The 11,630-nt window shown below is 40.6% G+C and overlaps 1 protein-coding gene across 1 annotated transcript in view; it reads left to right on the forward strand.

Annotated features, from left to right (window-relative positions):
* PKD1L3 (polycystin 1 like 3, transient receptor potential channel interacting) overlaps positions 1 to 11,630 on the forward strand; it is a 59,016-nt gene that overhangs the window by 2,576 nt on the left and 44,810 nt on the right. Inside the window, 5 exon segments of the mRNA XM_032424042.1 lie at positions 4,009 to 4,116; positions 4,481 to 4,515; positions 6,430 to 6,484; positions 8,420 to 8,466; positions 10,628 to 10,880. Coding sequence (XP_032279933.1) covers positions 4,009 to 4,116; positions 4,481 to 4,515; positions 6,430 to 6,484; positions 8,420 to 8,466; positions 10,628 to 10,880 — 498 coding nt within the window.

Below are 11,630 nucleotides of genomic sequence, written 5' to 3' on the forward strand. Positions count from 1 at the left end.
GTGAAGGGTGAAGAGGCTGTTGTGTCGGTTTGCGTCCTCAGGAGTACACGATGAGAATTGTGTGCATAAAGTTGGGTGCGGGATTTTTCTTTCAATGTACGTTTTTCATGGTGGTTGTGTCCAGCATTTATTCTTAGTTCATTGAATTCTCGAGGACCTTACAATGTCGCAGTCTGAGCAAAAATTTTGTTCCACTTTAAAAAGTCGCGAATACATTCTTGTTAAAATATGAAGCATCTATGGGTTCTTCATAAAACAGAACACATTGCAATATTTCTCTGTTATAAGAAAAAAAAAGATCACCTTCCTCAAATACTGGGTATTGAAAGAACCCAATATATCAAGGTAATAAATTTTTGATTCCCAGCTTCTCATTCTCCACCCTTTCAAGCTCTCTGTGATACGCTTGCCCGATTTTGCCATGATAGCACGCTGTTGTTGGCGAGACCAAGGTTGTGAGGCCAATCTCTGTGTTAATCAAGTGTTCCTGTGTTTCGTTATCACAAATGTGAGTGTGGCTCCTTACAATGGTGAACCGCTTTTCATCTTGACAGGAGGTTATTTGGCCCAGCTCATCTCCAGGATCGGAAAAGTAACCCTTAATACAACCTAAATGATGATGATTTTCCATTCATTTTTCACTCTCCAAGAGTTGAGTTTTTAGACATTTTCACCTACTCTTGGTTTTGGAGTGAAAATGCATTTTTCTGATATTATCACTCAAGTACTTGCAGGAGATTACTGCTATGGAATATGAAATGTTTGTGCAGAAGATAATCTTGGGCAAAAAGAATTCTAGGGGCATCTGGCTGAGTCAGGCACATGACTCTTGGTCTCGGGGTTGTGAGTTCGAGCCCCATGTTGGGTGCAGAAATTACACATAAAATCTTTAAAAATAAACAGATAAAATTTTACAATAAAAAATAAAATAAAATATTTTTAAAAAAACAACAAAAAATGTTTTTAAAGAGAATTCTCTTCAGGGGTGCCTGGGTGGTTCAGTGGTTAAGCGTCTGCCTTCAGCTCAGGTCATGATCCCAGGGTCCTGGGTTTGAGCCCCGCATCGGGCTCCCTGCTCAGCGGGAAGCCTGCTTCTCCCTCTCTCACTCCCCCTGCTTGTGTTCCCTCTCTCGCTGTGTCTCTCTCTGTCAAATGAATAAATAAAATCTTAAAAAAAAAAAAAAAGAATTCTATTTAGTTATCTAAGCCAATTCAGCAAATTCTGAACCTGCATTCCCATAATGAGATTAAATGTTTCTGTAGTTAAGAGCTCAGGCTCTAAAGTCAGACTTCGGAGTTCATGTCTTGATTCTGGGACTTTCCTGTTGTGGGCAGTCCTTCAAAGGATTGTCATGAGGATTAGTAAGATAATACAAGTAAAGTATTAGAACAGTGCCTGGCAGTTATTACTGTTACTATTATGAAATTTCTATTTTTTGTGCAAAGTTCATTTCTGCTTGTAGATAGTATCACATTCATGTCAAAGGTCATTGGATCTCTTGGAGATCCGATATTGCTAATTACCTTTAAAACTAAAGTATTGGCACAATGTAATTGTTTAGTGTTCCGAAATAGCTATTGTTGGGGCTCAGCCAGAAAAGCGTGTGACTCTTGATCTTGGGTCATGAGTTTGAGCCCCATGTTGGGTGTAGAGATTACTTAAATAAATAAAAAATGTAAGAAGGAAGGAAGGAAAAAAAAAAGAAAAGGAAGGGAAGGAAGGAAAGATAAAAGAAAGGGAAAAAGAAAGAAAGAAAAGAAGGAAGAAAAAGGAAGGAAGGAAGGGCTACTGTTATCATAGTGTTTATACATTTTATTGTGAACTTAAGAAATGCCTCTTCTGGAGTGTCTGGATGGCTCAGTCGGTTAAGCATCTGATTCTTGGTTTCAGCTCAGGTCATGATCTCAGGGTTGTGGAATCGAGCCCTGTGTCAAGCTCCGCACTGTTGAGCGTGGAGCCTGCTTAATTAAGATTCACTCTCTCCCTCTCCCTCTGCCCCTCCCCACCCTGCTCCTGCACAAGCTTTCCCTAAAAAAAAAAAAAAAAAAAAAAAAAAGCCTCTTCCAAAATAACATGTTGGTGGGAGAAGTATTTGTAAATTTGTTCCTTAACATTCAAAAGAGAAGTCTAAGGTTTCATATTATGAAATATTGTTGCCCAAAAATAGAGAAATGCAAATTAAAGCTGAGATACCATTTCCCCCCATCAGATGGGCATAAATCCACAAACTTAACAACATACTCTGTTGACAAGACTGTAGGGAAATAGGTACTCTCATAAATAGTTAATGGGAACGCAATAAGATACAGTTTCTAAGGAGAGGAATATTTGGCAGTCTCTAGCAAAATTGCATTTACATCTACCCTTTGACCCAGCATTCCTGCTGCTGGGAATCTATCCCAAAGTTACACTGGCAAAACTATAAAAAGACACACGCATGAGGCTATTTATTGTAGGTTTCTTTGTAATAGCAAAAAGGTAGAAACAATCCACATACCCATCTAGGGGGACGCTGGTTGTAAAGAGAAATAAGGAATATCTTTATGTACTGCAGTGGGGTCATTTCTATGTTTTTTTAAGTGGAAAAAAGCAATCTGGAGAACAATGTATAGTATGCTTTTTAAAAAAGAGGATAATATGAATATATATGCATATATACCTACACACATATATCCATAAACATAATAGAAAAGCAAACAAAAACTAATGAAAATGATTACTTATGGTGGAGGGAGGGAATAGGATAGAAAGGACAGAGATAGGGCGCCTGGGTGGCTCAGTTGGTTAAGCGACTGCCTTCGGCTCAGGTCATGATCCTGGAGTCCCGGGATCGAGTCCCACATCAGGCTCCCTGCTCGGCAGGGAGTCTGCTTCTCCCTCTGACCCTCTCATGCTCTCTCTATCTCATTCTCTCTCTCAAATAAATAAATAAAATCTTTAAAAAAAAAAAAAAAAAAGAAAGGACAGAGATAGAATTTAGATCTTCCTGAATGTACCTGGTTTCATAATTTTGACATTGGAACTCTCTAAATGTTTTACATAATTAGAAAAAAACTGTTTTGTTTCCTAAAAATAAGGAAGAAGAACAGGAGAGGAATTGGATGTAGCAAGTTTCGACAATTTTTAAGGTTAATTTTGCTCAAGAGCAGGAAGGAACTAGTTCATGAGGCAATGTCAATTGGTGATTTGTCCTAAGACAGAAAAAACAGTAGCCAGGACGGTATCCTTGATCTGAGCTAGTGTGCAGCTAGGGGGTTCACTTTGGATAGGAGCGCGGGAGCTTGTAGGAACAGGACAGAAGGCAGCATCTGTGGGTGTAGATGTTTGCTGGTCGGGGGCAAATTTGGTGGCAGGACTCTGTGGAAGGGACGCTGAATTGTTTCCATTGTTTTTTTGAAGCAGAAAGCGAAGTTATGACCTGCCCTGAGAATGAGGATCAGGGACTTCCTTGTCGTTGGAGGTACAGTAGAGGAGGAAATAGGAAGAAGTCCTCTCAGAGAGCAGAAGCATGACGAGACCCGGGGAACACAATAAGATTGTTAGGCTTGTGATCTGAATTTAAGCTGAGATATGGTCAGTGAGGTGGTATGATTTTGTCAAGCCACGCTGGGCGGCACGTGTGAGAAATAGCAAGTCTACGTAAGGAGGCACATTCAAGAATGTTATTGTTCACCTACTGAACTCTTTTCTCTCTACCAATAGGATTACACAGTACGAGGAGAATATTACACTTAGAACGTAATTTCTTAAAATGAACTTAATTCTATCTTGGTGTTGACCCAGTCAGTGGATCTCATTTTGTGACGTTGGAGAGTAGAAGGTGTTGTGATGTCAAGAGCAGAAGAGCTCCTTGAGAATTCCTACGTTCTTTAAAAAAAAAAAAAAAAGGATAGTAATCTTTAATTTGTGTTGTCTTGATTATCATGTATGTGCTGGTGACAGCTATTTATAGACTTACAGCTAGAGCTATATACTAGAAATTATCTTTTCCATTGGCCTCTAAATAGAGGCCTTTCCAGACCAAGATGAAAGACCTGGAATTAATTCTCATTTACACTGGAGACCTGAAAAGATAAGAGGAGAAGTTGCAGTACCAAGAAACAGAAGGACCTCAGGTAATGGGTAGTGAAATCAATTCCTGCCTGAAACGATGCACAAGATTAGTTTAATGCTGAAGTGTGTCATCATAACACGTACCCCATCAATATTTGTTGCGTTCTGTTTTGTCTCATCTTATTGCAGTCTTTGATCTCATTTTATAGGTACTACTTTATTGATGGGCCTTTGGCCGTCTTCTTTTCACATGTGTCCTAATAAAAGACAGGGTTTTCTCCCACAAAATTTTCCATCCAAAAAGTCTTCTTCAAGTCCTTGCAGTCTTTCACATTGTGGTGTTCTCTCTCATTTTTTTTTAATTTTGAAAAATAAATACTATTTGGGGAAGATGCATTAGCCTGAAATGACCTCAATCAATACCAGTGTTGGATGATTATAGAGATCGCCTGACCAACCAGGTAGAAAAAGAGACAAATTTAAAGTGCATGTAGTGATTATTCTGGGGGGTATGACCTCACAACTTCCAAGTTTTAGATGTCTTTGTCAACAAGCCCTCCAAGGATCCCTAAAAGAGCAATCTAGAAAGTGCTGTTGTAGAGACATGAGTAACTATCTTAAAAACAAACATAAAAATCAGCTTTTCCAACTGCTTTTGTAACTGGGTACTTGTTAGGTGGGGAAGAAGTGTTTCGTGATAACAGTAGATGAAGGTAAAGTTGGTGTAGTTTTGAAACTGTTAAATAATTACAGAAGTCGCTCTCTTGATAATTAAGGCACTGAGACTGAGGATGCATTTGAAGAGTTTCGGTAAAGCCATGTCATGGAAAGTGAGTTTCCAGAGAGCAGTGCACCTAAGTTAACACACGACTACAGATAACATGTGATTTTAAACATGCCTTTGTAGAACAAGTTAACTAGACATTTGACTGTTTCACCTATATCCTTAGAAATGACATAGTCAAGTTTGCCCCCAAATAACTATCTTTAAATCTCCTCATTGAGGAAGGAGGGCATTGCCTTATCTGGGGAGTTGCCTTATATTTATGTATGTATGGGCCTTTGAAAAAAAATTTTTTTTTTCAATTTTTAAGTAATCTCTATATCCAATGTGGGGCTCAAACTCACAACCCTGAGATCAAGAGTTGCATGTTCCTCTGACTAAGCCAGCCAGGTGCCCCCCAAGGTCCTTTGAAAATTTTGTGTCACTTTGTTTTACACGTGTTCCTATTAAATTTTGTGTAAATGGGTCTAATTATTTGATTCTGAGAATATTTTTATAGTAGAGTTTATCATATTTAAATGTATTTTAATAACTGATGTCATTTCTTGCCTTCTTCGATGCTTTTGGGTTCTAATCCTTTCTTGCTACTTTCTTCTGTCCTTTGTTGGAATTTTACTCTTCCGTACTCTTGTTTAATTGTTTGCCTTCAAGGAGTTGTTCTTTTTGTTTTGTTTGTTTGTTTGTTTGTTTGTTTTTTAAAGATTTTATTTATTTATTTGAGAGAGAGCACATGAGAGGGGGGAGGGTCAGAGGGAGAAGCAGACTCCCTGCTGAGCAGGGAGCCTGATGTGGGACTCGATCCTGGGACTCCAGGATCATGACCTGAGCCGAAGGCAGTCGCTTAACCAACTGAGCCACCCAGGCGCCCAGGAGTTGTTCTTTTTGAAAACACATTCCTGCACTTGTGTTTCTCTGATGGTTGGACTCAGGAGTGAAACAGTCTCTTTTGAAGCCCCCTCATCTGGTTAAAGGAATATAGCACATGTTAGCTTTTCCTTCCCCACCCTCCCTCCATAGATTTTGTTAGTATGGTCTGTGGGTTTTATTCAGGTTATTGTTATATTGGTTTGTTTTTAATAGATTTTATTTATTTACTTATTTATTTGAGAGAGAGTGGAGGGAGGGGCAGAGGGAGAGGAAAAGGGAGAGAATCTCAAGCAGACTCCCCATGCTGAGTACGGAGCCTGACGTGGGGCTCGATCTCACAACCCTGAGATTATGACCTGAGCCGAAACCAAGAGTTGGACACTTAACCAACTGAGCCACCCAAACGCCCTTGTTTTTTTATATGTAACTTAAGAATACCTTTAAAAAAAACTTTTGTCAAAGCCATATTTCCAACAATTTAGAACGTATATCTGTTTTAACTGGTTTCACATTTAGCACCAATCATTTTTATGCCATAACTTTACCCTTCTTGAGCTCTCAAGTTTGTATAGTCTCTAATCCAGTTGTTTTTACAAGAAAGATCCATTGGTGGAAATATTTTGGGAACTCAAGGATACTCAAAATGTCTTTCTTGTTCCTTCCCAATAGGCCATGTTTTAGCAGCATGTACAAGTTAAAAACATAGGGTCAGCTGCTGTAACAGAAGTCAGAATGGAAGCTTGAACAAATGGAATTTCCTTTCTCTTCCACATCACAGTGTAAGTAAGCAGACCAGGGCTGTTAAGTGGGCTCTACAGCTTAGGAGACCCAAGCTCTTCCTGCCTTGTTCTGCTGTCATCACCTTGTGACTTGCATCTCATGGTCTATAAAAGCTGCATTAGCTCCCCGCCTCCGTGTTCCCATTCTATCAACTGGGAAGGGGAGAAGGGAAAATGGGAAGCCTGATCCTTTCCTTTAAGGGCACAGCCTGGAAATTGCACCAGTTCCTCCTCGTATCCCGCTGGCCAGGACCTGATCACATGGCCTTACTGCTGCCGGCAAGGAAGGCTGGGAAATGTAGTCCGTCAGTGGGGCTACCATGTTTCCTTCGAAGGAAGGAAGACCCAGCGGGGGAAGTAAGCAGTAGTCTCTGCAATACAAGGAACATTATTTCCTTTGTCACTCTTGCCCTCAAGACTCTGCAGACGCCGTTTTCTTGCTTTTTGGCATTTATGGTTACCGTGGAAAAGACTATCGTTAGACTTTTTTTTTAATAGGTAGCCTTTTTTCCTCTATCAGATTGTAAAATTTTTTAATCCTTGTAATACGGAAATTTTCTTAGCAGGTATCCAGGTCACTTTTCACTGATTTTGCCTAGAACGTGATGTTATATATACACATTTTTCTATTCTCTTTTACGTATTTATCACTTATATTTCATCAGTTCTCATTTTATCCTTAAGAAATACCAGTTATCCAGGGCACCTCGGTGGCACCCTCTGCCCCTCCTGGCCCCTGCTTGCACATAGGCTGTCTCTCCAAAAAAATAAAGAGAAAAAAGAAAGACATGGCAACTAATCAGAAGAACATCTCAGAACTCTGTCCTCCCCCAGCAGTAGTGGTTAGAATGATTCTGCTGCTAAACATACATATCAGTCCTATCAACAGCAGAGAGACTGTTACAAGAAGAGATAAAGCAGGCTTGCTATAACCAGATAAATTGTAATGGGTCTAGAGCACATGCCTTGAAAGAAGTCAGCCTAAGTAAATAGCAAATAGCCATGTGTGTTAACACTGATAATGCCTTCAGATCATGGTTTTCTTACTGGAAAATGTGGAAAGGGAATGAAAGCAATAACCGTGATCTGCTAAAATGTTGTCAATGATTATTTTCTAAAAGTATCAGACTACAGGGACTCCTGGCTCAGTCTGTTAAGCGTCCAACTCTTGGTTTCGGCTCAGGTCATGATCTTGGGCTCCTGGGATTGAGCTGAGTGGGGAATCAGCTTCCCCTCTCCCCTTGCCCCTCCCCCCAATCGCACACTCTTTGTGTGTGTCTCTCTCAAATAAATGAATAAATCTTAAAAAGGGCGGGGGGCACCTGGGTGGCTCAGTCAGTTAAGCGTCTGCCTTCTGCTCAGGTCATGATCTCAGAGTCCTGGGATCTAGCCCCTTATTAGGCTCCCTGCTCAGTGGGAAGTCTACTTTTCCCTCTCCCTCTACCCATCACCTACGCTCATGCTCTCTCTCTCATTCGCTCTACTCTCTCTCTCAAATGAATAAAGAAATTAAAAAAAAAAAATTCTTTAAAAGTATCAGATTATGGCCATACCACCTTGAATGCACCCGATCTCATCTAAAACTGTCAGAAATATGCTCTGATTTATTAATAGGGAGCTTCTCCTTTTGGTAAAATTATGAGGCAAATACTTCCACAGTATTTATGTACTGGCAACTTTATGATTGATCTGATTTAAATATTTTTATACTGAGGGCCTTTGAAGAGTAAGCAGAGATTAGACATGAGTGATTTGTGACAATTCAGCTCTGGAATCCTAGCTTGTCTACAGAATTATCATCAGGGGGAAATGGTCACTTTAGTTTCCTATATGAAATGATTCACATTGTTTTTTGCCAAGAATAAGACGTCCTCAAATAAATTTCTATCCTAGACTTTTACTTGAACTTAGTCTGCTTTCTTCTTTCCGTGGCAGCTACTCATCCTGCAGCCTCCTGTCACCACCCTGCTCACGCTGATCTTGTAAGTACGTCCCTTGACAGCACACATCTGGGATTAGTAATCTCTGTCATTCCTGGTGGGTCCCGCCAGAACGCCATTCTGGCTCACTGAGTGCCCCGGATATAGTGTTCTCATAAGGAAAGGAAAGTACTTAAATGCAGGAAAGAACCAGGTTGAATGGATATTTTACTAACGACCTTTTTTTTAATTTTATTTTATGATGTTATGTTAGTCACCATACATTACATCATTAGTTTTTGATGTAGTGTTCCATGATTCATTGTTTGCATATAACACCCAGTGCTCCATGCAATACGTGCCCTCCTTAATACCCATCACCGGGCTAACCCATCCCCCCACCCCCCTCCCCTCTAGAACCCTCAGTTTGTTTCTCAGAGTCCATAGTCGTAACGACATTTTTAAAGCCGACTCTGGCTTTCATGTTGTTACAATTATCATTTGTTGGTTGTTTATTCCCTGCTTCATTCCAAAAAGGACTTGTGATATCTTACAGAAGTACATGCAATACGATAGAATTCAAATTCCTTTTAAAAAAGGGGGGAAAAAAGGGCGCTGGTTGTCTCAGTCAGTTAAATGTCTGCCTTCAGCTCAGGTCATGATCCCAGGGACCTGGGATCGAGTCCCGCATCGGGCTTCCTGCTCAGCCGGGAGCCTACTTCTTCCTCTCCCTCTGCCTGCCGCTTCCTCTGCTTGTGCTCTCTCTCTCTGACAAATAAATAAATAAAATCTTTTTAAAAATAAATAAGTAATAAAGCAAAAAATAATAAAAAAGGAAAAATACCTGAGTGGAAGGAAAATCAAAGTAGAAACTGCATAATGTATAAAATTTCAAATTCAAGACATTTCTCTGCCTTCTTGCCTCTGTGTCCTACGTAGAAACCTTTCCCTGGATGTCTAAAGACAGATTTATTTACATTTACTGGACCCACTGCAAAAAATAAGCATTTCTAGTTATATGAAAGAGAACAGGGATGAGGTCAGAATCCCTTAAATCAGTGTTTTCCAAGCGATATTCTACAGAAGAGTAACCAGCATTGCTTAAAACGGTTCCAGAAGGAAAGAAAACAAAGGTTTTTGACTGTAGGACTTCTCAGAGCCAAACCTAACCACTTCCCACCAGCTTCATCGTTATCACACCGTGATCTAAGCCACCATCATCTCCCAGGCAAACTTTGCATCTGCCTCCTGCTTATCTCCCTGCTTCTGCCCTTGGCCCATTGCTGTCAGTTCTCAACACAGCAGTCAGAGGAGTGATCCTTTACAACACAAGTCAGCTCCTGCTGCGGCTCCTCAAAGCCCCCAAGGTCTTCCCATCTCGTTCAAGGTAAAATGACTCTCTTCTCCTTTGCCTGACATATGAATGCTCTCCCCAGTCCCATCCCTCATTCTCACCCCCACCCCCAGGATCTTTCTGATCTCCCCAACGTCCCAGTTCTGCTCATCTGGCCTCCTGTTCTTCCTCAGACAAACCCATCAGGCTGTGACCTCAGGGCCTTTGCACTTCTCAGATGCCCATCTCTAATATATTGTCAGAACTTTCTCCCTTTATTTCAACTCTCAGCAAAAATGCTGTCTCATACATCTGAGCACCGTACCTGAAACACACCCTTTCCTTTCATCTGCTTACTCTTATTGTTTTTCTTCATGGCACTGATTTAATACATAGTATAATTTGCCTCCATTATGAAAATGAAGGCTCCATGAGGGCAAGAACTTGGCTTATTTTGTTCATTGCTGTATCCTTAGTTCCCCAGGACATGGCTTAGCATGTGGTAGATGTTTAATTATAATTTATTGAATGGTTGATGATAAATACACTAATGTAAATTGTGAATCTTTTTTATTTAAATTCAGTTATTTAACATATAGTGTATTTTTTAGTTTCAGAGGTAGAATTTAGTGACTTATCAGTTGCATATAACACACAGTGCCCATTGCATCAAGTGCCCTCTTTTTTTTTTTTTTTTTTTTTTTGTAAATTGTGAATCTTAAAGAGGGTAATATGCCACATTTTCAAAACTGTTTGAGCACTGGATCTTTTTGAGAGAAATGGCCATTAATATCTCATGGGACATGGGAGAGCCAGAATAATTTTGGAAACACTGCCTTAATTTTCACATGGTAAAATCTGATTCGGCCTCTTCCTTTACGTACCTTTCAGTCCAAGACCCTTTGTCTTCCTATCAGCCCATTTCCTTCAACACTACCCAAAGCCACACGGCAGGTCCTGGCAGTGACCTCGGCGCCTACCAGCCAGCATCTTCCTGGTACCCCAGCGCTCACCGGGCCTGCGCCTGAAACGCAGTCTGGGCAAGCTCTGGTAGTGGTGACCTCAAGCCCCGAAGAGGATTCCCAGGCGGAGGTCTTCACCACTCACCTACAAACATCACTTCAGGATGCATCCGATCAGGTAAATACAGAAAACCGAGGTCACCCTGGGGACCTTTGTGACCCTGCGAAAGTACTTCTATTCTTTCCTTCTATTTTGGTGATGCTTCAAGAATAGCCATGTAAGGAAGGGGCCCAGTTCACCCTCTGCCTCTGAGCAGAACTCTCCCACAGGATGCCTGACACACGAGCAAGTGCCCCAGTGAAAAGCAAGCACTGAGCGAGTCCATGGAAATAGTCCACAATGGGTTCCATGCTCACTTCAGGATTTTCATGTCTTGTTTTTATTTAATGCTCTTATATTTAGTGCTTCAGATGGGGAGGAAGTTTTGTCCACCTGCCCCAATTTTCCGGCAGTGGCGCACCCTTCTGGACTGTTCTTCCTACTCAGCATCCCAGTTCCCCTATCCCCTTTGTTCCCTTTTCCCCCACAAACTTCAAAAAAAAGCAAAGCCACTTTGATCGTGTTGACTGAAGAAAATCATCCTGCTTCTCCCTATATATATATTATTTTTTAGAACAAGCCCTACTTACATGTAATCTAACATTTCTTTGCTAAAAGATAATCCTGTTTATGTTGGATCTGCTTCCAGCGTGAATTGGAACTAGATGTTCACTCTTGTTTCAGTTAGCACTGTGTTCTCCTGGCAGAAAAACTCATCTCCAGTAGCTTAAACACAGAGTGCTTTGTTTTCCTTAAATAGAGAGAAGTCTGAAGTGTAGAATACCCAAAAAGGCCTACAGATAAATTATTAGAAACATTAAGAGAATTTATC

This window comes from Phoca vitulina, unplaced genomic scaffold (assembly GCF_004348235.1).
Source record: "Phoca vitulina isolate PV1807 unplaced genomic scaffold, GSC_HSeal_1.0 scaffold30, whole genome shotgun sequence".
In the NCBI taxonomy this organism is placed as follows: Eukaryota; Metazoa; Chordata; class Mammalia; order Carnivora; family Phocidae; genus Phoca; species Phoca vitulina.